General features: G+C 43.7%; 1 protein-coding gene across 1 annotated transcript in view; it reads left to right on the top strand.

Annotated features, from left to right (window-relative positions):
• The window catches only part of SLC1A3 (solute carrier family 1 member 3), an 84,263-nt gene extending 80,911 nt beyond the window's left edge, over positions 1 to 3,352 (top strand). Inside the window, exon 10 of the mRNA XM_005556731.3 lies at positions 1,127 to 3,352. Within this exon, the coding sequence (XP_005556788.1) occupies positions 1,127 to 1,331 (205 nt within the window). The 3' untranslated portion in view covers positions 1,332 to 3,352. The remainder of the gene's footprint in view (positions 1 to 1,126) is intronic.
• Positions 3,353 to 23,476: the final 20,124 nt, after the last annotated feature.

A 23,476-nucleotide genomic window follows, 5' to 3' on the forward strand; every position in this document is an offset into this window, starting at 1 on the left:
TACTGTCTGGCCCACAGTCAACATCAGTTAACATGAGCACTCTCGTATAACGCTACAGTTCTCCACAGTCTTTGATCTTTACACTTCAAAGTTATTGAGCACTGAAATAGCATTTCATCTATATGGGTTGTATCTATTCATATTTATCATATTAGACAAACATAAATTTCCATTTGTTAATTTAGAACACGTTTTATTTAAAGGTGACAATAATAAATTCATAAAATGAATAAATAAAATGAATTTATCATCCTTAAAAAGGTTACATATGCTAACGTAAATAGCATTTTTTTGTAAAAAATAAACATTTTTGAGCCCAAAATTTATTTTATTTGTTTATTTACTTGTTTTGAGATGAAGTTCCATTCTTGTTGCCCAGGCTGGAGTGCAATGGCACAGTCTTGACTCACTGCAAACTCCGCCTCCTGGGTTCAAGTGATTCTCCTGCCTCAGCCTCCTGAGCAGCTGGGATTACAGGTGCACACCACCACACCTGGCTAATTTTTGTATTTTTAGTAGAGACGGGCTTCACCATGTTGGCCAGGCTGGTCTTGAACTCCTGACCTCAGGTGATCCACCTGCCTCCCCCTCCCAAAGTACTGGGATTACCGGCTTGAGCCACCGCACCCGGCCTCGACCCCAACATTTAGTGAAAAGAATGGTACTATTTTATATTTTGCAAGTTTCCTTAATGTCTGGCTTAATGCAAGACAGTTGGAGTTTCCTAACTGTTTCTGCAGTTTCACAACTGCTTCAGTGAGTTGTGACATCACACATCATGTAGTCTTTGCAAAACTCCACTATACATTCATGAGAAAATGAGACTGAGAGGGACAAATGATATCTTAGTATTATTTTGAGAATAGCTGAAATAGAAGGCTCATTCCCCACTGTTAGGACTCTCACTCCAGTCAGACTAATAACTGAATATTCATCATCTATATGGCCTTATAACTTTTAATTGCTCCTATTATGAACATTATGTGTCTATTATGTAATCTTGCAGTTGGTAGACACAGCGAACTGAATTTTAAGAGGTGCTTCGCTGGCCAGTTCCTAATGTAAGTTGAAATCTTGTGACGGTCACGGGAGCCTCATTTTTCCCTCCTCCCCACCCTGCCCGCAGGGATCGCCTCCGGACCACCACCAACGTACTGGGAGACTCCCTGGGAGCCGGGATTGTGGAGCATTTGTCTCGACATGAACTGAAGAACAGAGATGTTGAAATGGGTAACTCAGTGATTGAAGAGAATGAAATGAAGAAACCATATCAATTGATTGCACAGGACAATGAAACTGAGAAACCCATCGACAGTGAAACCAAGATGTAGACTAACATAAAGAAACGCTTTCTTGAGCACCAGGTGTTAAAAACCATTATAAAATCTTTCCATCTCATTACAGCTCATTCTCTCCAGCAAGCCCCTTAATCCCCTTTCCTCCCTTCTGATAAGATTGGAAAGTAGTCCTCCAAAAAACAAGGGAGGATTTTGGGTGGCCAAAGTGTATAATTTTCATCCCACAATTGAAATTTTTACATCATTTCATGTTAGTCTTACCTAATAAGGTACCAAGATCAAAAATATTCTGGATCAGATCTTACAAGTTTATGTGGCACACAATCCTATAAATGTGATTTTTTTTATATAAGTTAAACAAATAGTAGGCTAAAAACATTTTATAATCAACTTTTGAGATTTGAAAATCTTTCAGAATACAATTGAGTTTTAGTTTCAAAATGTTAACAACTTGAATTACAACCGGTTATCAGTTGAACAGTAAGATTTTGTCCCTTTCTCTTCTGACTGGTATACTGATTTCATTAGTAGCGAGGTGCACATATACATCTAGCACAGCTGTGAGGACAGACAGAGGCAGTTTCCATGTGGCCTTGAGTAAATCCCATCTCACCTCTAGGCCTCAGTGTCCTCATCTATAAAATGAGGGACTTCCCTAGATGTCTTCGTGGTCTCTTCCAGCCCAGACATCCTGTCATGTCATGAAAGCGCCTGCCCTCTATTTCCCCTCAGAACACCCCGTACCATCCATGGAGCACAGGGCTTTCAGAAAGGACACTTTAATGGGAGTGAAAATTTCTAAGGACGGGATGGCTATGTGTGGTGGTCACCAGGTCCTGTGTGCAAAGTGCAGGTTATGCAAGTCGCCAGGCAGGAGGCCATTCCAGGACTGGGATTATTCGTAAAACCCTTTGCCCAGTTCATCCCAATGGGGGAAGTATTCCCTTCTTACTCTGGGAAGAATGTCTCCCGCCACTCCTCAAACAGAAGAGAAGGTAGCAGCTAGCAAGGGTGCTTGTGGGCACACTATGGAACACTAAAGAGCTAGGAAAGAGTTGAGCACAGGCAACATTATAAACAAAGGATTTGAAAACACCAAGAGTACAGGTCTTCTTTAAGGAAGAATAAAAAAGAGGTTCTTTTTTTGGCTTTTTTTTTTTCACCTGAAACACTTCTTCTCTTGAGTCCAAAATCATTCCCCCATGAAGTCTGCCTACCAAAACATAAAGACCACTTATATATTTGAAGGAAGTCAAACGAATGAGCTGTCTAATAGAAGTCCATGAGTTGAGTGGGTATTTTTTATTTGAAAGTGCTTTTCTTTAATCAAAAGTCCTTAGAACAAGAGAAACAAAATATTTCTGTTTTGGAATCCCACTTATCAAATCATTCAAAACTTTCAGCTGGAGTGGGGTTTGCTTTTGTTTTGTTTGTGTCCATAAGAAAAATGGTAGAAGATGAATCAGTATGAACACACTGTCAATGAGGTTATGAGAAAAAACAGCAGGGGCATTAGTTTCAGGCAAGGCAGCTCCCAGGTTTAGAGATTAATTTTTACCCCCTAAGGAATATCCAGTCAAAGACGCTGAGTGGGAGCTGTCAGGCAGTAGCAGCTGTGTTTGAGTTTCTGGCTGAAAATGGTGAAGAATGGACTTAATTATGCTAACAGACTGAAAATCTAGACATACATCCTCTGATATACAATTAGAGATATTTTTATATAGACCCCAAGCATTCTGTGTATAAAAGTTAACATTAGGCTGTGATGGAGTAACCATTTAATGTCGAGGCTCTATTTGGGAAATACACTACAAATGTTAATGTATGTGGCTGTCATCTTAAGATACTAGTAGAGCAAAGACTTAATCATATCAACTTAATTCTGTTATACAATTTTTTTACATACTAACCATTTCTTATGGAAAGATCCTGTAGGGAGCCCATCCTCTCACCAAGCCATCACAAGCTCTGCATACACATGCATTCAGTGTGGACTGGGAAGCATTACTTTGTAGATGTATTTTGAATAAAGAAAAAAAATAGTTTTACATTAACATCTTTGCATGTTGTTGTTATTCTTCTCCTCAAAGGAAAATACATTTTCCATTCATGGAAATATTACAGTAAGCTCAGGGCAGTCTCTGGAAGGATCCCGTGCAGCAAGGTAAAATCTTGGCAGAGCCAGCTGGGGGAGCCAGCCACAAGAAAATAAGTAAGGACATGCTCTCCTGCTCAACTCCAAGAACTGGAGCTGGAAACAGGAGGAGGTGAGCGGAGCACTTTGCTGTAGCAGACCGTGCTTCCTTGTCCATGTCAGATTCAGATTTCTCACATGAATTGAATCATTTCCATGTTGGGATTAGAAAAGTGTGATGCCACCACGGGCCCTCCAAAAAAGTAACTTTCTGTCTGACGTTCAAATTAGGTAGATTTATCTCTGTGATTATTACCACCATTTGTGAAAAGAGCTAACTAAGATCTCAAGGGATGCCCAGAAACAGTCATTGTACTAGTGAACTGCTCTATTCATTAAGAACAACTTATGGATGACTACTTTTCATCATGCTTTTTAGTAAAAAATTGGCAGGCAATATCATGAAATCCCCAGATTGAAGTAGTATCTGGAGACTATAATCTGACCCTCTCTACCTGCAGGTGGCAGCCACCTAGAGGAAAGGCTCTTAAATTGGATCCATGGACCCCTAGGCCATCCACATGAAGAGTTCAATAGGTTCATCGCCCTTGAAGTTGTGGGGAAAGTTTTGTGATTTGCCTTTTTCTGGGGGTAAAATTCTTAATTTCCATCGGTTTCTGTAACAGATCTTACGACTAAAAAAAAAAAATTTACAAATTGCTATGTTTGAATCATACATCCTAACTTTTGTGAAGGCATATATGGTATTTACATGACCAGTTTGGGAAAAGAAAGGCTGCTCACAGACTGAGGGAACCAAGCCTGGCCACCCTGAGCGGATCAATATTTTCCCCCTGCGAGATGTTCTGGGAAGTGCCACATAAAATCAATCCACTGCTAGGAAGTGCGCCCTTCTGCCAGGACCATTTTCTTCCCTTCTGCAGCCCACGCTAGGTTTCGGCCACCTCCACAGTGCAGACCTGAGAAACAGGTCATCGGGCTGTGAGAGGTCTGTGGAGAGGCCCTTATGGTTAAGGGAAGTGCCCCTCATCCAGAGTATGACAAAGAGGGTGGAGAAGCGGGCCTTAGATCCCTACAAGTGGTAGTCACAGATGTGCTCACAAACGGAGCTATAAAAAATATTCAGGTTCACATTTTTTTGTTGTTGTTTTTTGTTTTTTACGATACAAGGTCTCACTCTGTGATTATGGCTCACAGCAGCCTCGAATTCCTGGGCTCAAGCGATCCTCAGCCTCCCGAGTATCTAGGACCATAGGCTCACACCGCCACGCCCAGGCTAATTTTTATTTTTGTTTTTTGTAGAGACAGGATCTCGCTATGTTGCTCAGGCTGGTCTCAAACTCCTGGCCTCAAGCGATCCTTCTGCCTCAGCCTCCCAAAGTGCTGGGATTACAGGAGTGAGCCACTGCACCCAGCCTCAGGCTGACTTTTTTTTAATGTTTCTTATAAGTAATCACATTTAACAAAACGTTTAAATCCTACCCTCAGAAGTTAGGGGTCTATGTCCTCCTGTATCCACATTCATCCTGGCACCACCACTGTCCCACCCAAGCAAGATTCTCCTTTTCAAGAGAAAAAAATCTCATTTTACCTCACTACACCTATAAGTAAAGGCATAGAAAAAAAAAAAAGTAAAATCCTTGACTCATCATCTACACCGTGCTGAGAACAGAAGTGTTAGTTCTGTTAGCTGAAGGGGCCTGGAGGAAGCGTGGCGGGGAGGCTGGATCCCCGCTGCAGGGGCTGCGGGGCTGCGGGGCTGCGGCTGCCTGCGGGCCGGGCAGGGCCGGGAGCACGCCCTCCTTCCGGGTGGCCGCGGGCCCGAAGGCCCCGAAGACCCCAGGCTGCCATCAGTCAAGCGGCCTCCGCAGCAGCCGCGCTTCCCCTTCTCCCACCCGGGTGGTCCCAGAACTGGAGCAACAATGGCCAGCTCTGTGTGGCCGCGTCCTGGGGCCAGAGTAGTCTGGACGTGTCACGCCAAGGGCGGGCTCCGAATGAATACGCTGACAAAGTAAGAAGGAAGAGGGAGCGAGGGAGGTGATGGGCAGCGTCTGAGAGGGAAAGCGGGAGATGAGAAATCTATGGGATCCGCGAGGCGGCGTCCGGGGAGCGAGCCTCATAGTGGCCACCAGGGGGAGTCCGGAGCTCACCTTGGTCGCTTTCGCGGGGAGCCCCAAAGGGTGCTGGGGCACTTCCTCTTAGAGATCTCACTTGGGTAACATCGAATTCCAAGTCTGCAGTGCGAAGAGGGAGCAATCTGTGAAAGCCATCAAGCCAGGTTTAAAATTCCTCAGTGCCCCCATGTCACTTTTCCCTCTGTTCACCCTGCTTCTTCAATAGCCTCCCCAGAGGACCCCCTTCCTTTCTGGGTATCCTGTTTTGTCTCCCTTGTGTCTCACCTCTCTTCTCTCCCATCTCCTCTTCTGGATTCTCATCTCCCCATTCTGTCACTTACATGTTTTGCAGCTACAGACAGGTACTCAGAAGGTGGCATGGTAACATTTCCCTGCAGGTCAGGCCTCATCGTGCCCACAAAACTGCTGCCTCAACCTTCAATTTTGAAACATTCACAGCATGCTGAATTCCTCATGTAAGTAGGGTTGTCAGATAAAATACAAGACACCCAGTTAAATCTGAATTTCAGGTAAATAACAATGTTTTAGTATAAGTATTAAATAACAATGTGGTGGTATCAGTATGCAAAATACTGCATGGGGCATGCTGTAATTTTATGTGTTAATCTGGCAACCCTCTAGACACGTGAAATGTGGAACTCAGAACAATTTATATTTGCTTCAATGAAACTGATATTATAGGTGAAAGAGGTTGCTTGGAGTGGGGGCATCTTCATTATAAAATCATCACCCCCATTTTGAATTTCTCTCTGAAAGCAAAAACATGCTTTAAAAAGCAATTTAGATCTAACATTTCCTACTATTAATTGCTCTGGTGACATTATCACTTATGTGCTTGTAAATCTTGTGGCCACAGTTAAAAACCTTGATGAATCACCTTTAGGATTTCACAAAACTGTCTTGAATAAATTAAGCAATACCTCAGTTATCCATAGTTGAGATATTTAAGACTGACATCTGCTTTTGTTTTCTTCACTCTCCTATTTTCTTCTTTCCTTCTCTCACTCCTTACTTCTACCCTCCCCACTACCCCAACGTAAAATATTTTCTGTAATCCATTACAGAGCTGAAAAATTTGGCATTCACATATTGTTCTCCAAAGACGGACACATTTTTTTTTTCATTTGGGGGTCATCTATTAGAAAAGCACCCATATTTTTTTCATATTGTGCTATTCAAACTTGATCATCTTCCAGTCTCTGAAAGTTGAGAATGAGGCATTTTTCAGTCTCTTCAGGGAACTCCAGCCTCCATGAATGGGAATCATTCCCACAAAAACCCCCTTTTTAAGCCAAGTCTGAAGGATGTGAAAAAGCAGGACCCAACTGACACTGCAGAAGGGGAACAAAATCAAATCATAAACTCTTTCCAATAATGGCATATGCAAAATCATGTAAAGACGGTAGTGAGTGTCCTGGAAGATGGTGTCAGATGACAACTTTTTTACTTCTTTTCCAACTCTTTAACTTCAGAGGATCATAAGTCCTGGAAGCAGCCAGCCAGGAGCTTCCAGACATAGCTGTCACAGGGGAAAATAAAGACCATTTGGAAGTCAACTCAACCCTGCACAATGAACTGATGACTGGCCTCCCCTGGGGAGAACTCAGCACGCAAAGATTTTTGTCTGCAACACAAGCCTCTGAACGCTATAACCAAATTCCCCTGCCCTTGGCACTCTGGTGCCTCAGTGAGGCCTTCTTTCATTTAAGCCCATGAGGAGCTGTTAGCTAAAGAAGTGGAAAACAAACATGAGAAAGTCAGCAGGCATGTTAGAAGACTCACATGGCTAGACTAAAAATAGCTTTATGCTTCCTAAAACTTAAAGGTCTGCTTTAGAGTGGTGGTTGAACTCAAACTTCTACACAGGGGTGGGTTGAATCCACACCTGTTACACCTGAATTCTTTTTTTTTTTTTTTTTTTTTTTTGAGACGGAGTCTCCCTCAGTGGCCCAGGCTGGAGTGCAGTGGCTGGATCTCAGCTCACTGCAAGCTCTGCCTCCTGGGTTCACGCCATTCTCCTGCCTCAGCCTCCCAAGTAGCTGGGACTACAGGCGCCCGCCACCTCACCCGGCTAGTTTTTTCTATTTTTTAGTAGAGACGGGGTTTCACCGTGTTAGCCAGGATGGTCTCGATCTCCTGACCTCGTGATCCACCCGTCTCGGCCTCCCAAAGTGCTGGGATTACAGGCTTGAGCCACTGCGCCCGGCCTACACCTGAATTCTTAAGCAGTTTAGAGCCCCTGGCTGGTCCACTCCCTGCACCTCCGCATCCTCATCTGTAGATTTGGGGATTGTATGAAACCTACCATCTCCAAACCAACTTTCATATCAAGTGTCTGTGTATTGGAGGGGTTGCTAGAGTTAAAACGCTCCTTAAATGGTCAACTGCCCTTCGCATATGATAGGTGAAACTTCAACTTCCCCATCGTAAATGGGTATCATAATACCTTCTTTATTATGGTGTAATGAGAATTAAATAGATAATAACTACATATAAAATTCTCAGCACAGTTCCTGGCACTCAGGGAGATTCTTAAGATGTTCAGAACAACCTCGGCTCAGTAGGGAGGAAGAGGCACGGGGTGACGCTAGAGGAAGGGAGAATGGTTCCCGGCGCCATCTGGGCCTGCTGTGAGCTGGAATGAACTCCCCGAGGAGGCCACAGACCTACATTGCCCGGGGGGGACGCTTTGCGGAGGTCGTCACCCCTGGAAACCGGCATCATGAGACACTGCCAGGCCTCTTCACGGAGGGGCCCGGGCCTCTGCGCCCGGGGCGGCCCGGCAGCGCCTGCTCGCCTCCGCACAGGCCTTTTGTCCCGCGGGCTCTCCCAGCGGCCCCGCGCTGCGTGGCGGTTTTGTGAAGGGCACAATCCGATGTTCTGAGGAGACCACCCAGCTTCCTCTCCCAGAGTCTCCCAGAGAACAAAACCGCCTCTCCGTGTGCCAGCGACCTCCCCTTCTGCCAGGCCCCCTCCCACTGGCCTCCTCCCTGCCCTGCCAAACGGGGACGGAGAGTCAATCGGCCCTGGCCGGTGGGAACCCAGTTGATGGTGCGCTTATGAACTGTCCTGAGCGCGGGGACAAACTCTCTGTGCCTGGGCCGCTGCTGCCACCCTGCGGCCAAGACCTTTCTCTAGGCCCCGATGGCCCAGAGCAGCGCAGACCAGACCGCGTGCAAACAGGAACGCTTACAGCAGACTCCCCGCTGAGGGGCTCAAGGAAGGCTGGAGAGCCAGGAAACAGTTCGGAAGTCTGAAGGAAAAGGAACTCATGATCTGTGGTCACAGCACTGACTCTCAAAATGTGGTTCCACAACCAGTATCAGCATTCCCTGGGAACTTAGAAATGCACATTCTCAGAGACCACGCTAGACATACTGAATCATAAACTCAGAGGGTAGACCCCAGCAATCTATTTTTTGGTTTGGAGGAGTTTTTTAGAGATGGATCTTGCTGTGGTGCCCTGGCTGGAGTGCCGTAGTTATTCTCGGGCACAATCATAGCGCACTACAGCCTGGAAGTCCTGAGGCTCAAGTGATCCTCCTGCCAAAGCCTCCCAAGTAGCTGGGACTACAGGTGCATGCCACCTCACCCGGCCCAGTCGTCTGTCTTAACAAGCCGACCAGGGGATTCTGAGGCACACCCAAGTTTTAGAACCACTGGTCTAGACTCTAAAAAGAAATGGAAGTCAGAGTTGACAGAGCAGGACCCTAATCCTGGCTTTACCTATGAGCTGTGTGACCTTGGGCAAGTTTCTTAACCTCTCCGTGCCTCCTCTGATTCCTGTCATGATGAAAACTATTCCTGATTTCCAGGATTGTTGAGGATTAGATCAGAAAGAAAGGTGAAGTCACTGACATATATACGTGCTTGATAAAAGGTGCTTGTTTCGGGTGTTATTATAATGGGGTCATAAATGTGCCCACATTAACACTAGAATGTACAGAGAAAACACAATTCCTCCTTTCATTTATTTAGCAGGTATTTATGTGATGCCCACTGTAATGAGCAATGTCGATAAAGCCGCTCCCTCCAGGGAGGTACACTTTAATATCTGTGTAATATAGGGTGCTATGGACTGAATTGTGTCCTCCCACCTTTCACCAACATTCATATGTCAAAGCCCTAACCCCCAATGTGACTATATTTGGAGATGGGGCTTACAGGGTTAAATGAGGTCACAAAGATGAGGTCCAAATCCAATAGGATTGGTGGCTTTCCAAGCACAAGGAAAGAGAGAGAGATCTCTCTTTCCACAAGCACACACCAGGCAAAGGCCATGTGAGGACACAGTGAGAAGGCCGCTGTCTGCAAGTCAGGAAGAGGGCCCCACAAGAAATAAGTCATGCTTAGAGGGTCCGAGGGTCAGACAGAGGCATCCCAGTGAAAGAAACGCCGTAAACTCATGTATCTTCCTCTCCCCACACCTCTGCGAGGCAGTTCATCCAGCACGCTGCTTTTGAGCATCGATGTAGCTGAACTACACAAGCGGGATTACTCTATTCTTAAAGATTCCCAGTTGCTGGTTTTAGAACTTAATCCCCCTTCCACATTAGAAATGCCCCCCTTCAGTGATTATAAAGTTCTCCTACCACATATAATATAAAAACCTTCAAGTACAGAAGGGAAATATAGCCTGGGCTGGCACAGTGGCTCACACCTATAAACCCAGCAACTCGGGAGGCCAAGGCAGGACTGCCTGAGCCAAGGAGTTTGAAGCCACAGTGAGCTATGATCGTAACACTGTACTCCAACCTGGGCCACAAAGCGAGACCTTGTCTCTAAAAAGAGAGTGAGAGAGAGGAAGGAAAGAAGGAAAAAAGGAAGGGGAGGAGGGAGGGAGAGAGGGAGGGAGGAAGGCTGTTGCGTAGCAGGTACCTCACAATGATCCTGTGAATAGACATAATTCTCTTCATTTTACACATGAAAATGTTGAGGTTCAGAAAATAAGTAATTTACTCAAGGTAAAATCGCAGTTTGAGTCTCTCTCCAAATCCAAAGCAGGTGTTTTCCCCCTTAGACTGTTTTAACCATGGAAATTATGTCTGGTCAAGCACTGCAAACCAAGAACTTCATCTGAAATATACTGTGGTATAATCTCCTAGGCCAGTGTTTTTCTTTTCTTTTTTTTTTTTTTTTTTTGAAACGGAGTCTCGCTCTGTTGCCCAGGCTAGAGTGCAGTGGCGCGATCTCGGCTCACTGCAACCTTCGCCTCCCAGGTTCACGCCATTCTCCTGCCTCAGCCTCCTGAGTAGCTGGGACTACGCGCCCGCCACCACACCCGGCTAATTTTTTTGTATTTTTAGTAGAGACAGGGTTTCACTGTGTTAGCCAGGATGGTCTTGATCTCCTGACCTCATGATCCGCCTGCCTCGGCCTCCCAAAGTGCTGGGATTACAGGCGTGAGCCACCGCACCCGGCCTAGGTCAGTGTTTTTCAAACTGTAGGCTGTCAGTTTAGAGGGTCCCAATTAGCATTTTTTAGTGAAAGAATAGAGCAGAATAGCCGGGCGCGGTGGCTCAAGCCTGTAATCCCAGCACTTTGGGAGGCTGAGATGGGCGGATCACAAGGTCAGGAGATCGAGACCATCCTGGCTAACACGGTGAAACCCCGTCTCTACTAAAAAATACAAAAAGCTAGCCGGGCGAGGTGGCGGGCGCCTGTAGTCCCAGCTACTCGGGAGGCTGAGGCAGGAGAATGGCGTGAACCCGGGAGGCGGAGCTTGCAGTGAGCTGAGATCTGGCCACTGCACTCCAGCCCGGGTGACAGAGCGAGACTCCGTCTCAAAAAAAAAAAGAAAGTTCTTCAACTGCCGAAGACAAAATGACAGATTTGGCTTCCAGCGATACATTCTTGATAGCTACTAGAGTTTCAGGAGAAGAAAACAAGAAAATTAAATTTGACAGAAATGAAGAGGGGGAAAAAAGAAGGAATTTTTTCCAGTTAGCATCTCAATGTCTTTGGAGGGATTTTAGGGCAATTCAATAACAGACCACTTAGGCATCTCCCCCATGTTCCCCTATAGATGTGAATGTTATTTTAATGGAGCTGCCACCCTATAGACAACAGGTGGTATCTACACGTGAGTCCACGGACTGACTGCATGATGACTTGCTCAAGAGAACTTGAGAACAAACAGGAGCCACGACCCGCTTGGAAATGAATTGTACAGCTTTCCATCAGACTTCATTTCTGTAAACTTAAGAATATACTTCTGCAGAATTTTGCAAAAGCCTGTGCTCAAGTTTGGGCTTCAGATTGAGGAGCTTGTTTTTTCCATGTTTGGACAGCAGTGTGATCCAATATGGCAGGAGCTATTAAAATGTAAATTAATATAACTATGTTATTTAAATCAATTACCTAAATTAATAGGTTGATTATATTTAACATGCAACTAAAAGGTCAGTTCTTCAGCCACACTAGCCATGTTTCAAGTGCTCAAAACCCACATGTGGCTAGTGGCTACCACATTGGACAGCGTGGATACAGAGCATTGCCATCATGGTGGAAGGTTTTATTCACTGAGTCATCTCTGAGCTCAGGACACAGTCATGGACAGTGAAGGGTGGGAATTAGGAGTGAAGTGGCATAAAAGGAATAAGCTGGGGAGAAGAAGTTGCAGCGGACTTCTGTGAGCAATCAGAAGGCAATTTGAGTCAAGAAATAATTGCTAGCCTAGGCATGGTGGTTCATGCCTGTAATCCCAGCTCTCTGGGAGCCGAGGCAGGCCAATCACTGGATCTCGAGAGTTTGAGACCAGTCTGACCAACATGATGAAACCCTGTCTCTACCAAAAAATACAAAAAATTAGCCAGGTGTGGTAGCACATGCCTGTAGTCCCAGCAGCTACTCAAGAGACTGAGTGGGGAGGATCACTTGAACCCAAGAGGTGGAGGCTGCAGTGAGCCAAGATCGTGCCAAGGCACTCCAGCCTGGGCAATACAGCAAGATCCTGTATTAAAAAAAAAAAAAAAGGAAAGAAAGAATTGCTAATTGCCAACGCATAACCACAGAACCTGAGGGAAACAGAGAAGAATAAGAGATGTAGTCCCTGCCCTCAGGAAATTCAGAGTAGGACAAAAGAAACAGAAATACTCATTACAAAACCACTTTAATACAAGTTCCAGTGCCAAAAAGGACATCTCAGTAGAGAGTGATCGAGGAGCTCATGGAGTTATAAACAGGAATTAAAGATGAGACCATTAAATGGCTGAAGGATGGGTGAAAAAGGAGACCAAGGAGTAGGACAGGAGGAGAGGACTCCACAAGGGAGATGACAGGGATTGGAGGGAAATGCGGGGGTGTAAGTGCTGGCAAACACAGGCTTGATGTGGAGCCAGGGAGGCAGAGGGTATAGATGCCCCAGGATTACCAAGGACCGCTTTTTATTCATCTCTCACCACTACGTTTGAAAGACACTTACTCTTATTACCGAAATGATGGAACAGACATGTGCTTTGGATTCAGAAAGTCTTGGGTTTTCACCCTAGCTCTACTACTATGTACCAGCTATGTGACCTTAGACAACTTACCTACCCTCTCTGAGCCTACCTTTTCTTCCTCATATACAGAACTGGGAAATGATAGCTATTTCTAAATATGGTCACGAGGATTAAATGATGTGTGTAAAAGTGCTTAACAGAGTGCCTAGCACATAGTAGATACTCAACAGGGTTAGTTTCCCTTCCCTTTCCTGAAGGCAGTGGCTATGTCTGCAGACTTTGGGGGCAGACTGCTTGGTTAAACTCCACTCCGCCTCTCATGCTGGCTGTGTGATAAGTGGGCATGTTGCATTCCAACAGAGGCATTCCCAAGTGACAGGTGAGTGTGGACATGTTACAGCTTAAGCCTGAGCACATCACTGTTTGCAGCAGGAATGGGAACTATTGCCAAAATCACTTGGTAGGATTCCATTCACACTTCTTATGCTAAGGATAAATGTTTGCCAGTTAATCTCACAGTAACAATTTGAGAATGATGGGGAAAAAATCTTGAAGCAACCACTCAGAACAATTGGTGAGGGAGAGGAGGCATTCAATAGGGTTTTATTTACACTTGTATGGTCAGATCTATTGCAATCTGCACCCGTAGTAACACCTCACGGCACTCCCTATTGGTTTACACTTTTAGAACTTAATCACATACATGTTGGGTTTACGGTGTTATCTCCTCTATAACAGATCATCTGCTTCCTTTTCATTTATCTTATCTCCCAAGCCAGTATCCAATTTTCTTGAAGCTGAGTATATGCTCTTTCTATCCCAGGTCATACCTAGCACAGTCTTGAACTTGCTGTAGAAAGGAGAAAAAGAGAAAGGAAGGAAAGAAAGGAGAAGCTTGTATTCGTGCTTGAAATCTGAAATAAATAGATATTTGATAATAAAATGGCCATACTGGGTAAGACTCACACGGTCCATTACAGTCTAACATTTGGTGTCAAGTGCTGTGTTGTGGCACAGTCTGGGCCATCTTCATGTCAATCTCAAATAATCAAGACTGTGTCTTGGAAGCATGCTAGAAAAACCCTTTAATGTTCTGCAGTCATTACTTGTTCTAAATTATTTTAAAGAGATACCATAAATCCTTTTGCTCATATTTTATATGTTTTTTAAAATAGTATATGAATTCATTTTCTTGTAAAAGATTTGAAAAATAGGGAAATATAAAAGTAAACCATAGAAGTTGCCTTCACACTTTCATCTCACTCTCACTCCCCTGACAAGCCCTGTTAACTATTTATTGTGTTTCCCTGAAGTAATCTAACTCACTAGGTTCAAGTTAGATCCATGCATTCATTTCCTGTGGCTGCTGTAACAAATCATCATAAATTCAATGGCCTAAAGCAACAGAAATGTATTCCCTCACAGTTCTAGAGGCCAGAAGTCCAAAATCAGTATCACTGGGCCAAAATCAAGGTGTTAGCAGGGCCATTCTCCCTCCAGAGGCTCCAAAGGAGAATCTGTTCATTGCCCCTTCAGCCACTGGCGGCTGCTGACAATCCTTGGCTTTTGGCCACATCACTCCCCTCTCTGCCTCCACGGTCACATTGCCTTCCCCTCTCCTGCGTGTGTCAGATCTTCTGCTTCCTACTTAGAAGGATCGCACTGTGATGACAGGTAGGGCCCACTGGATAATTCAGGATCATCTCTCCACCTGGAGATTCTTCATTACACCTGCAAAGACACTTTTTCAGTATGTCATAACATTTACAGGTTCCAAGGGATTCGAATCTGGTATCTTCAGGGGCCATTATTCAGCCCACTCCAGTAATTTGTTTCATTTTTTGAAAAAACAGTGAAGTCTTCCTTCAAAAATTAATGACAATAGTAATAACAAAACTGCTGTCAAGACCATGTTCATGTTACTACAACTAGGAAAAGCTAATATTCTGATGAATCTCTAACATCCCTCACCACTTTCCTCTACTTAATTATACTCTCTTTAGGTCATCTGAAAAGAGTGGGATGTTCTCAGGTAAATATGCAGGTAGTAATTTAAATTCAGTGCCTCAGGATAATGTTTTTAACCTTCCTTTCTGTCTTCCCTTTCACAAGGGTAACTTAACTCCCAGTGCTCCCAGCCCCTTCCATCCTGTTGCATCAGTTTCAACTATGGGTGTTCCAGCCTCATTGTCAGAGCACGTGATGAAAGATCATTAGCCTCTGATGCAAGGCTGTGCTCCCTCAGTGCCTGAATAAGTTGGCTCTGTGCCCCCATGTGGAAACCGGGCTGCCTGGCGGTGGACCATATGCCAGTCCCAGGAGCCCTAAAGATTCTGACTTCGAAAGCAATCTTCAGGGCTTTACCCTGGGAAGCAGAAGAACTCTAGAGGACTCTGTACACAGGTGAGTTCACTAGGATCGTGAGCAAAGTGGAGGTAATGTACACTCCAGAAGGAAGAAAAGCCAAAACAGAAACCCCAGCCTCCACTGACCAACCTTCCTCTCCTGATTTCCCACTGAAAAGGTTGGATCTTCCAGAGACAACCTGGAAGTTCTTGCCTGGGGAATGTACAGTGTAGAGACTTGGCACTTTCATTTTCTCATGTAATTATGCATTGAAAATGATGCTTAATATTGAGCCGATAAGGAGAAGTTGAGTTCAAAACTTAACACCTTCCTACATCTTATGCCCTTACCCATCCTGGCTCCATCTCACCAGTATCTATTTTACTTTGGGGAAGGAAGGAGTTAAATTTCAGTATGAAACAACAGGTCCCAGAACTTTCATTTACCACCAGTAATTACTGCTCAGGGAAAGGATAAATAATAATAATAATAATAAAGCATAACTCCAATTCCCCATAATCTGCCCGCTAGTTGTTTTCAAGTGGCCAACATGATATTTACAATATATTTTAAGTCAAGCATGAAAAAGTTAAGACTACCAATAAACTTTATTATTTGGAGTGCTGACAAATAAAATAATAAAGCAATTAAACACCATGTCAGACCGGGTTCATTACACAAATATGCCCATCCTTCTGGAGGGCTGTTGGGTGGAATAAGTGAGGTAATGTATCTAGGGTGCTCTGCACAGTGCCTGGCAAGTGGTAAAGGCTTGATAAATAGCAGCTAGTGCTATTCTTAGCACAACAGTGGGGCCCACATGGAAACTCCACCCAGTAGTAGGCAAAGGGAGGAAAAGATATGAGAAAGAATGCACTGTAAGAGGTGAGGAGGGAAAGAAAGAGAAGAAGAAAAAGAGAGACCAACAATCAGGCAGACAAGTCTTACAAGTTTCCAGCAGGATCACTTCTACCCTGGATGCATAATCCAAAATGACCATTTTATCTGATTGTTAATGCCTCCGATTGAGCTAAAATTGTTATACTTTTTATTTATGTCACAAAACATTTTCCAACTGTGGAAATACAGTTAGCTCTATTTATTTTCTTTTCTTTACAAAAATGGAAGACTCAGGTGATGATTTTTTTTCCACTCTTCATCCCTGAGATTCATTTCTGGTTTTATGGTTTCATGGACCATTTACCTATCTGGAATATCTGGAAAGTATGCCTGATTGGGTAAAACTTTCCTTTCCTGGTCAGCAACAAAGACCTCCCTTGATTGCCATAGTGAAATGAGTGAAATCTGCACCAACACTCCTGCCCTTTCAATGTGCTGGATTAAAATAAACTGATGACATTCATCACCAATCTTTTGCTGGAGAGAAGGACATTAATATTCTTGTGTGCTTATTTGTGTCCTGTATTGGTCCATGGAGAATTTGAAGAGCTTTTCAACAAGAACACATACAATACTATTATAAGTTAGAATAAAGAATCAGCAGCAACAGGGGCAAAATAAATAAAAATAGAAAGTTGAGACTGAGAAAAGCCCATTGTGACTGAAATTTAGCTGGAGAGAAGTATCGAGGCAGCCTGAGCAGCAACCTGGGAGCCAGGGCCCAGGAGGCCAACCTGGGGATTGGACAGAAGGAAACAGCAGGAGCCTCTGGAATCATCAGGAGGACTGCAGGGTGGAACACAGAGAGGGGAGGTTGAAAAGCCTGAGAGTCTGGACAGAGACAGCCAGTGAGCCAGAGATACCCAACTTTGGTCTTGTTATTGCAACTCAACTCCGCCCCTCATCCCCCTTTAGTGTGGCCCCAGGGAAATATAGATTACTAGTTTCCAGTCAAGAACTCATTGTGTAGGGAGCCTGAGATGCTGGTTAAAGGGAGATCCAGATGCTTTTGAGGTCAGATCAGCAAGTGGCAAAGGGAGTATCTGCAGGGTCCCCCGTGAGCAAAACCAGGAAGTTCCTGGAGAAACAGAGTCTGCTCTAGCATGGCAACAAATGAAGGCTAAGCTTGCGGCATTCTATATCATGGGTCATGGCTCTGATACTCCTGGAATGGAAAATACTTAAATCGGGTCTTACCAGTCATTCAGCAAGGTCACAAAAAAAAGTCTCAGAAATACCCTCACGAGCAACAGCTTCCCAGTGAATCTGCCTGGATGAATTAACTGCACAATGTGCCCCCAGAGGAACTAGATGAAGAAGCCTGCAGCAGGCGGGTACTAGATATGAGGCAATCCATTTTGGAGGACATCTGCCAAAAGAATAATTTTCAATTTAGAATGGTTAATATTGAATCACTCTTTAAAAAAGAAAAACAATTAGCTAGTAGGACCACCTATGTGTGGTAGACCCCTCCTGGTCCCTACTATGAGGCTACAGATCAGCAAACTGGAGGGTTTGCATGTTTGCATTCTCCCGTCATCTGTAACCAGGCATCTGGGTGACTGCAAAGAAGTTTCCAATCATTAAAATGTGTCTTTGCAAATAGGTGACAGTGGCAAGGCACAAATCACAAATTTATCCAATTTCTTAGCAATCTCTTCTTGCTTGGCTAACCCTACTTCTTACAGAAGTATGAATATACTATGTACCAGGCTTCCTATCACATCTGAATTAATAGCATAATGATTTTTGAGTGCTATGGACCTTCCAATTGCCACTTCTGATTAAAAAACTGTGCGGGAGGAATCCACCGGGGTACCTCTTCCCCAGTGTCCTTGTCCTTTATTATCTTAGGATAAGTAGAATAATGACCCCCCAAACATATCACATCCTAACCCCTGGAACCTATACATATGTTAGGTTACATGGCCAGAGGGGATTCAAGGTGAAAGTGAAATTAAGTGGTTAATCAACTGATTTTGAAATGGGACATTATCTGGGGTTTTCCCAGTGGGCCCAGAGTAATCACAGGGTCCTTAAAAGTGGAAGAGGGAGGCAGGAAAGTCAGAATCAGAGAGATGGCATTGCCAGAAAGACTCAACTAGCCTTTGCTGGCTTTGACGATGGCAGGAAGCCTCTAGAAATCAGAAAAGGCAAGAAAACAGATTCTCCCGTAGAGTCTCCAGAAAGGAACTCAGCTCTGCCAACACAGTGCTGATTTTAGCCCAATTTCTAATTTCTCACTGTAAAATAGTAAATTACACCTTACTAGTATGTTATTTCTCCCCAACTGCAATTCATACATAACCGGAGAGTTCACCTCTCTCTCTTCCCAGATGGCAGTGGTTCTCCAACCTTGGCTGTGCATCGAAATTCCTTGGGAATCTTTCAAAACACTGAATCCTGGGGCCCAGACCCAGAAAGTCTGGCTTAATTGTTCTGGAGACTGCCCCAAAATTAGGAATTTTTAAAGCTCCCCTGACAATTCTAACATGGAGGTGAGTTTGAGAAGCACTGTCATTAACTCCTCAGTGTCTCGACAGTTTTCAGTGTCATGCTCTTCATGCCATAACTGTTTCCTATCAAAGGCTGATGAAAGAACAATAAAAGATATAAACTGACATATAATTATTGACAGATTTCTCTCCATAATAATGAGAGTATAACCATGATCAACAGTGGAGAAGCCATACTTGAACCCTGTTTGCTTCTCATATAAAATATTGGCATAGGCCATTGGGTCCCTAAAGCTCTACATTGATCAGAGTTTACTTGCAAAGAACTGAATCCACTGTAGCTAGTTTAAACAGGAAAAATATTTACTATAGGATATTAAATGGCTTACTGAATCATTGAGAAAGTTAAAGAAATAGCCTCCAAGCCATGCTTTCAGGAACAAAAGCCACAGGGTACAAACGGTTACCTTGGAGCTTCTACCTCTTGTGTGGTGTGATCAGGAAGCAGCTAGCTCTGGAATCGTACTACCCCCACTATGATGGGGAAGCTGCAACAATGCAAAAGCTGCCATATCAGGAAGTCGCACCTACTTGCCATGACACACATCAGCAGAAGGAATGCCCATGGCCAGCCTCTTAGTGCTCATCAACTCAGTTATCAGACACTGGTATCTATGTTAATGCCGAAAAAAAAAAAAATCCCTCTATGACTGTGCTTTCCAGAAAAAAAAAAAAAAGCCAGAGCAGCAAAAGTACAGCCTCCACCTCACTTCTGCTGTCCAGATCTTGCAAAAATATGTTTAACTGGCTCGACTTAAATGGCATTCAAAACTTTAGCTGCAAGAGAGTCTGGGAAAAGCAATTTTTTTACTTTCAAACTTTCGTAGTTGAAGAAAATTCTCTAGAAGAAAGCTTGAGTGGATATTGAGCACCAATCCACCATAAATTCCATAGACTGTTCCTCTAGCTTTTCAACATACATGCTTACTTTCTGCCTGTGTTCAAAGTTCCTAACTGTCCCTTGTACTAACAAAAAAGCACTCACTTCCCTTCAAAAGGAGAGACCCAAAGTCCTCTAACTCTCTGCATCTATCTTTGGGTGATATTCATTTCTTCTCTAGCTCAGTCACAACCCCACCATAAATCCATTCATATGATATTCTATAAGATATAAATTACCTCATAAAGTTAACCAACAACAGTAAGCCATTTATAAAATTATGAGGATGAGGGAAACGACAAGAGGAAAATGGTTAATATATCCAAAATATACACAACAGAGAAAGGAAGAAAATATTGATGTTTATGATAGTTCTAGTTATTGTCACAAGGCTGTAGTTAGCACTTATAATTTTTTTCCTCCACAACCCATTATAAGTTACTTTTGCCTCAGTCAGCAGCATAGCTGGGCCGGGCTACTTATCTGGTGGAGTCACCCAAATCTTCATTCCTAGTGGCTCTGAGCCCCGGTAATCCTGATTATACTAGATTTCAGTAGTCTGCCATTAAAAGTTGATATTACATATGTAAATTAAATATACAATACTAATATAAGGTATCTTTTACCAGTGGGCATGACATTACTTTGAGGTGCCCCACAAGATCCCTTGGGTTCCAAAAATACTCTTTCTTAGTACTGTTATATAACAGCAATCCTATTTCCCCTTGATAATTGGGATTAATCACCCTGCTGACAGAGTAGTGACCCCTCTTTTGCCTGTTGGTTCATCAACACAATTTGTCCAAAATGTTCAATGGCAATCTCAAATTCCAATCCAATGAGACAAAATGGCATCATGGGCATCCTGATGTTTTCCATTGAGAAAGACACAACATTGGTTGGGTGGTATTCCTGCCAAAAGTGCATCCCCTGAATCTAATTGTGAGGAAACAACCCGTCAGACTGGGGAAAGAGGTTTACAGACATTCACAAAACAGGTCAATGTGTCCAATTTATTTTTCAGCAATTTCTCATCAGTACATGGTTATTGTGAACAAACATATAAGTCACACATATCCTCATATTCTGTGCCCATCCTGTAAGTTCTAGTCCCATATGTCTTCTGCACTCTTTCTTGACACCAATATTCCAATCTTTTGCCTTCCACATTTCTGATTACCAGCTAATCCAGTGCCCATTAGCTATTACCAATGAATCTGTGTTGACCTGGACCTCTGAACATCTTTATGTTTAGGCAACATTGACAAGTTCTGCCCATTGAGAGGTTTTCTTTTCCCCACTTCAAGATCACTTCAAGTGGTGCTATAATGCTACATCAGTTGACTTCCAACTGACACAAGAATGTCACGCAGGTGCATCCACAAACCAGGCTTGACTTTTTTTTTCTTTTTCAGATAACGTGTTCATTGGGCCCTCCAAGGAATCTATAGGTGTTGATTGAGGGAGAGGGTGATGCAGCAGGTGATGCCCTAACACCGTGAGCCTCCTCTCCCGGCTCGTACAATGCACTGTGTCTTCAAGACCATGTAACAGTGAAAAATGAAGAATGAGAAGACCCATTCTTATAGCATAGTTAACCAACTAACACCCAGCTCATGAAAAGCAAACCAGGACTGTTTCTCAAAGGGAGAACAGTCAACTGACAAATAGGGCATGGCTTTGCTCCACAACCCCAAGGAACTACGCTGTAATTCTCCTAGAGGGGTTTGCTACAGGTTCCATGCACCATCCACATCTGATACAGACACTTCAGCCACTATTAGATCAGCTGGGTTATTAGGGCCAAGTGGTAGCACTGCTTGCTCTTGCTCTGCAGTCTGGACCATCTGAAAAGCCTTTTAATACTCTGGGCCCTGCTCAAAGTTGGTAGCCATACAGGTAGCTCAGTAAATGGGTCCAAGCAGCACATCCAAATGTGGTATATATACTGTCTCCAAAAGCCAAAAGAGATCTGCCAGGCTTGTACAGTGGAAGGTGCAGCAACTAGTCTTTTTTTTTTTTTTTTTGGCGGGGGGAGCGGGGGAGTCTCTCTCTGTCACCAGGTTGGAGTGCAGTGGCGCGATCTCAGCTTACTGCAACCTCTGCCTCCTGGGTTCAAGCAATTCAGCTGCCTCAGCCTCCTAAGTAGTTGGGACTACAGGTGCGCACCACCATGCCCAGCTAATTTGTGTATTTTTAGTAGAGACGGGGTTTCACCCTAGTCTTTCACTTTGGATGGGGTATCCCAAAATGCTCCAGGCCACTGGCCTTCTATCAACTTTACAGGTGATGGTTCCTATGTTCCCATGATTTTTTAAATATCCTCCGTCATGTACACATCTTACCAAGAGCATATACTGCTTCTTTCACCAGGCCCAACAGAATGATGTCATTAATGTAGTGAACCAGCATGATGTTCTACAGCATGGTGTGATGATCAATGTCCCTGCAAACTAAAATGTGACTGAGAACCTGACAGCTGACACAGCTCAGAGATAAGATAGGGATAATGTACTACATTTCTGTGAAGTAAAAGACAACTGATTCTGGTATCTGTACTAACTAGAACAGGAAAAACAGTATTTGCCAAATTTACGGCTCTATACCAGGTTCCAGAAACTATATATTAATTTCACATGTGAAACAGCAAAATTGGAGTCACCATCTGAGAAAGTTTACAGTAATCTATTGTCAATCTCCAAGACCCATAGTTTTTCTGTAAAGACCAAATATGTGAGTTTAATATATATATGAGAAGAATCATCATCCCTGCCTTTCTCTGTTATTTCCTTGAAGTTGTAGTATTTTTTCTTGGAGGGGATGGTGTCACTATTTTGACAGGTGAGGTAGTTGCAGCTTCCACTGGACCCTTGACAGTTAATAACCTTTACTCCTCAAAACCATTCTCCAGGTGCTGAAATGTGTGCTCCAACTATGCATTCAGAAGTTCAGAAAATAATCACAAGATGGCTTCACAAACCCTCTAGGATCACATCACTGAGAGATAAAAATCAGACAGGAATTCTACTCGGAACCTCTAGAGAAACACAATGACATGTTTGGTCTCAGGGGATTAATGTTAATAAAAATTAGAATTCAATAAGCCCTCAAAGGTCTTGGTTTTTCCCTTTTCCCTATGCAGAGTTAAGTTGTTAAATTGCTACAAGTTTCTTTGAGGAAGGTTAGGAGGAAGATTTACAGCACATTCTCTTAGTAAGATCTCAGGATCCTGGCTTCCTCTTCATTCAATGGCCATAGATTTATAAACCGCTTAGTCTAGAAATTGAGTGAAGTTGGGCCTATGTTTTCCAGATCTACAGTATTTTTTTAATTAAATTGATCCTGATAGACTGGCCATCTACTCATTCCTAGAAACTCAACGACCAATTAACTTACAACAAAGATCAACTTGCCACTCCGATCCTGCTGCCAGTAGCTGCTTCCACCATGCTTCTGGCATTCAAGAATTGCTACTTGGCTTCTGCCACTCCAGCATCTCAACACACCCATTAATATCAAAATGCCCATTTCAATAGCAGCATTTTCTATCTTCACTCCTGGCCTACAGAGGACTTCACTGCAATACTTTTCAAGAATTTGTTTCTCACAATTGTATTCTCAATGCCTTGGTGAAATGAGCATCCTTGGCGTGTAACTGGGTCATACATGAACCATCCATTCCAATAGTTCTTCCTCCTAAATGTTTGGATCCCTCCCCATATGCTATACCATGAATTTTTGACATCTCAGTTTCCACTTGCCACCACAGGGTCCTGTTTCCAGTCAATCAGGCAGACTAAGTTA

The sequence above is a fragment of the Macaca fascicularis genome, chromosome 6, assembly GCF_037993035.2.
Source record: "Macaca fascicularis isolate 582-1 chromosome 6, T2T-MFA8v1.1".
In the NCBI taxonomy this organism is placed as follows: Eukaryota; Metazoa; Chordata; class Mammalia; order Primates; family Cercopithecidae; genus Macaca; species Macaca fascicularis.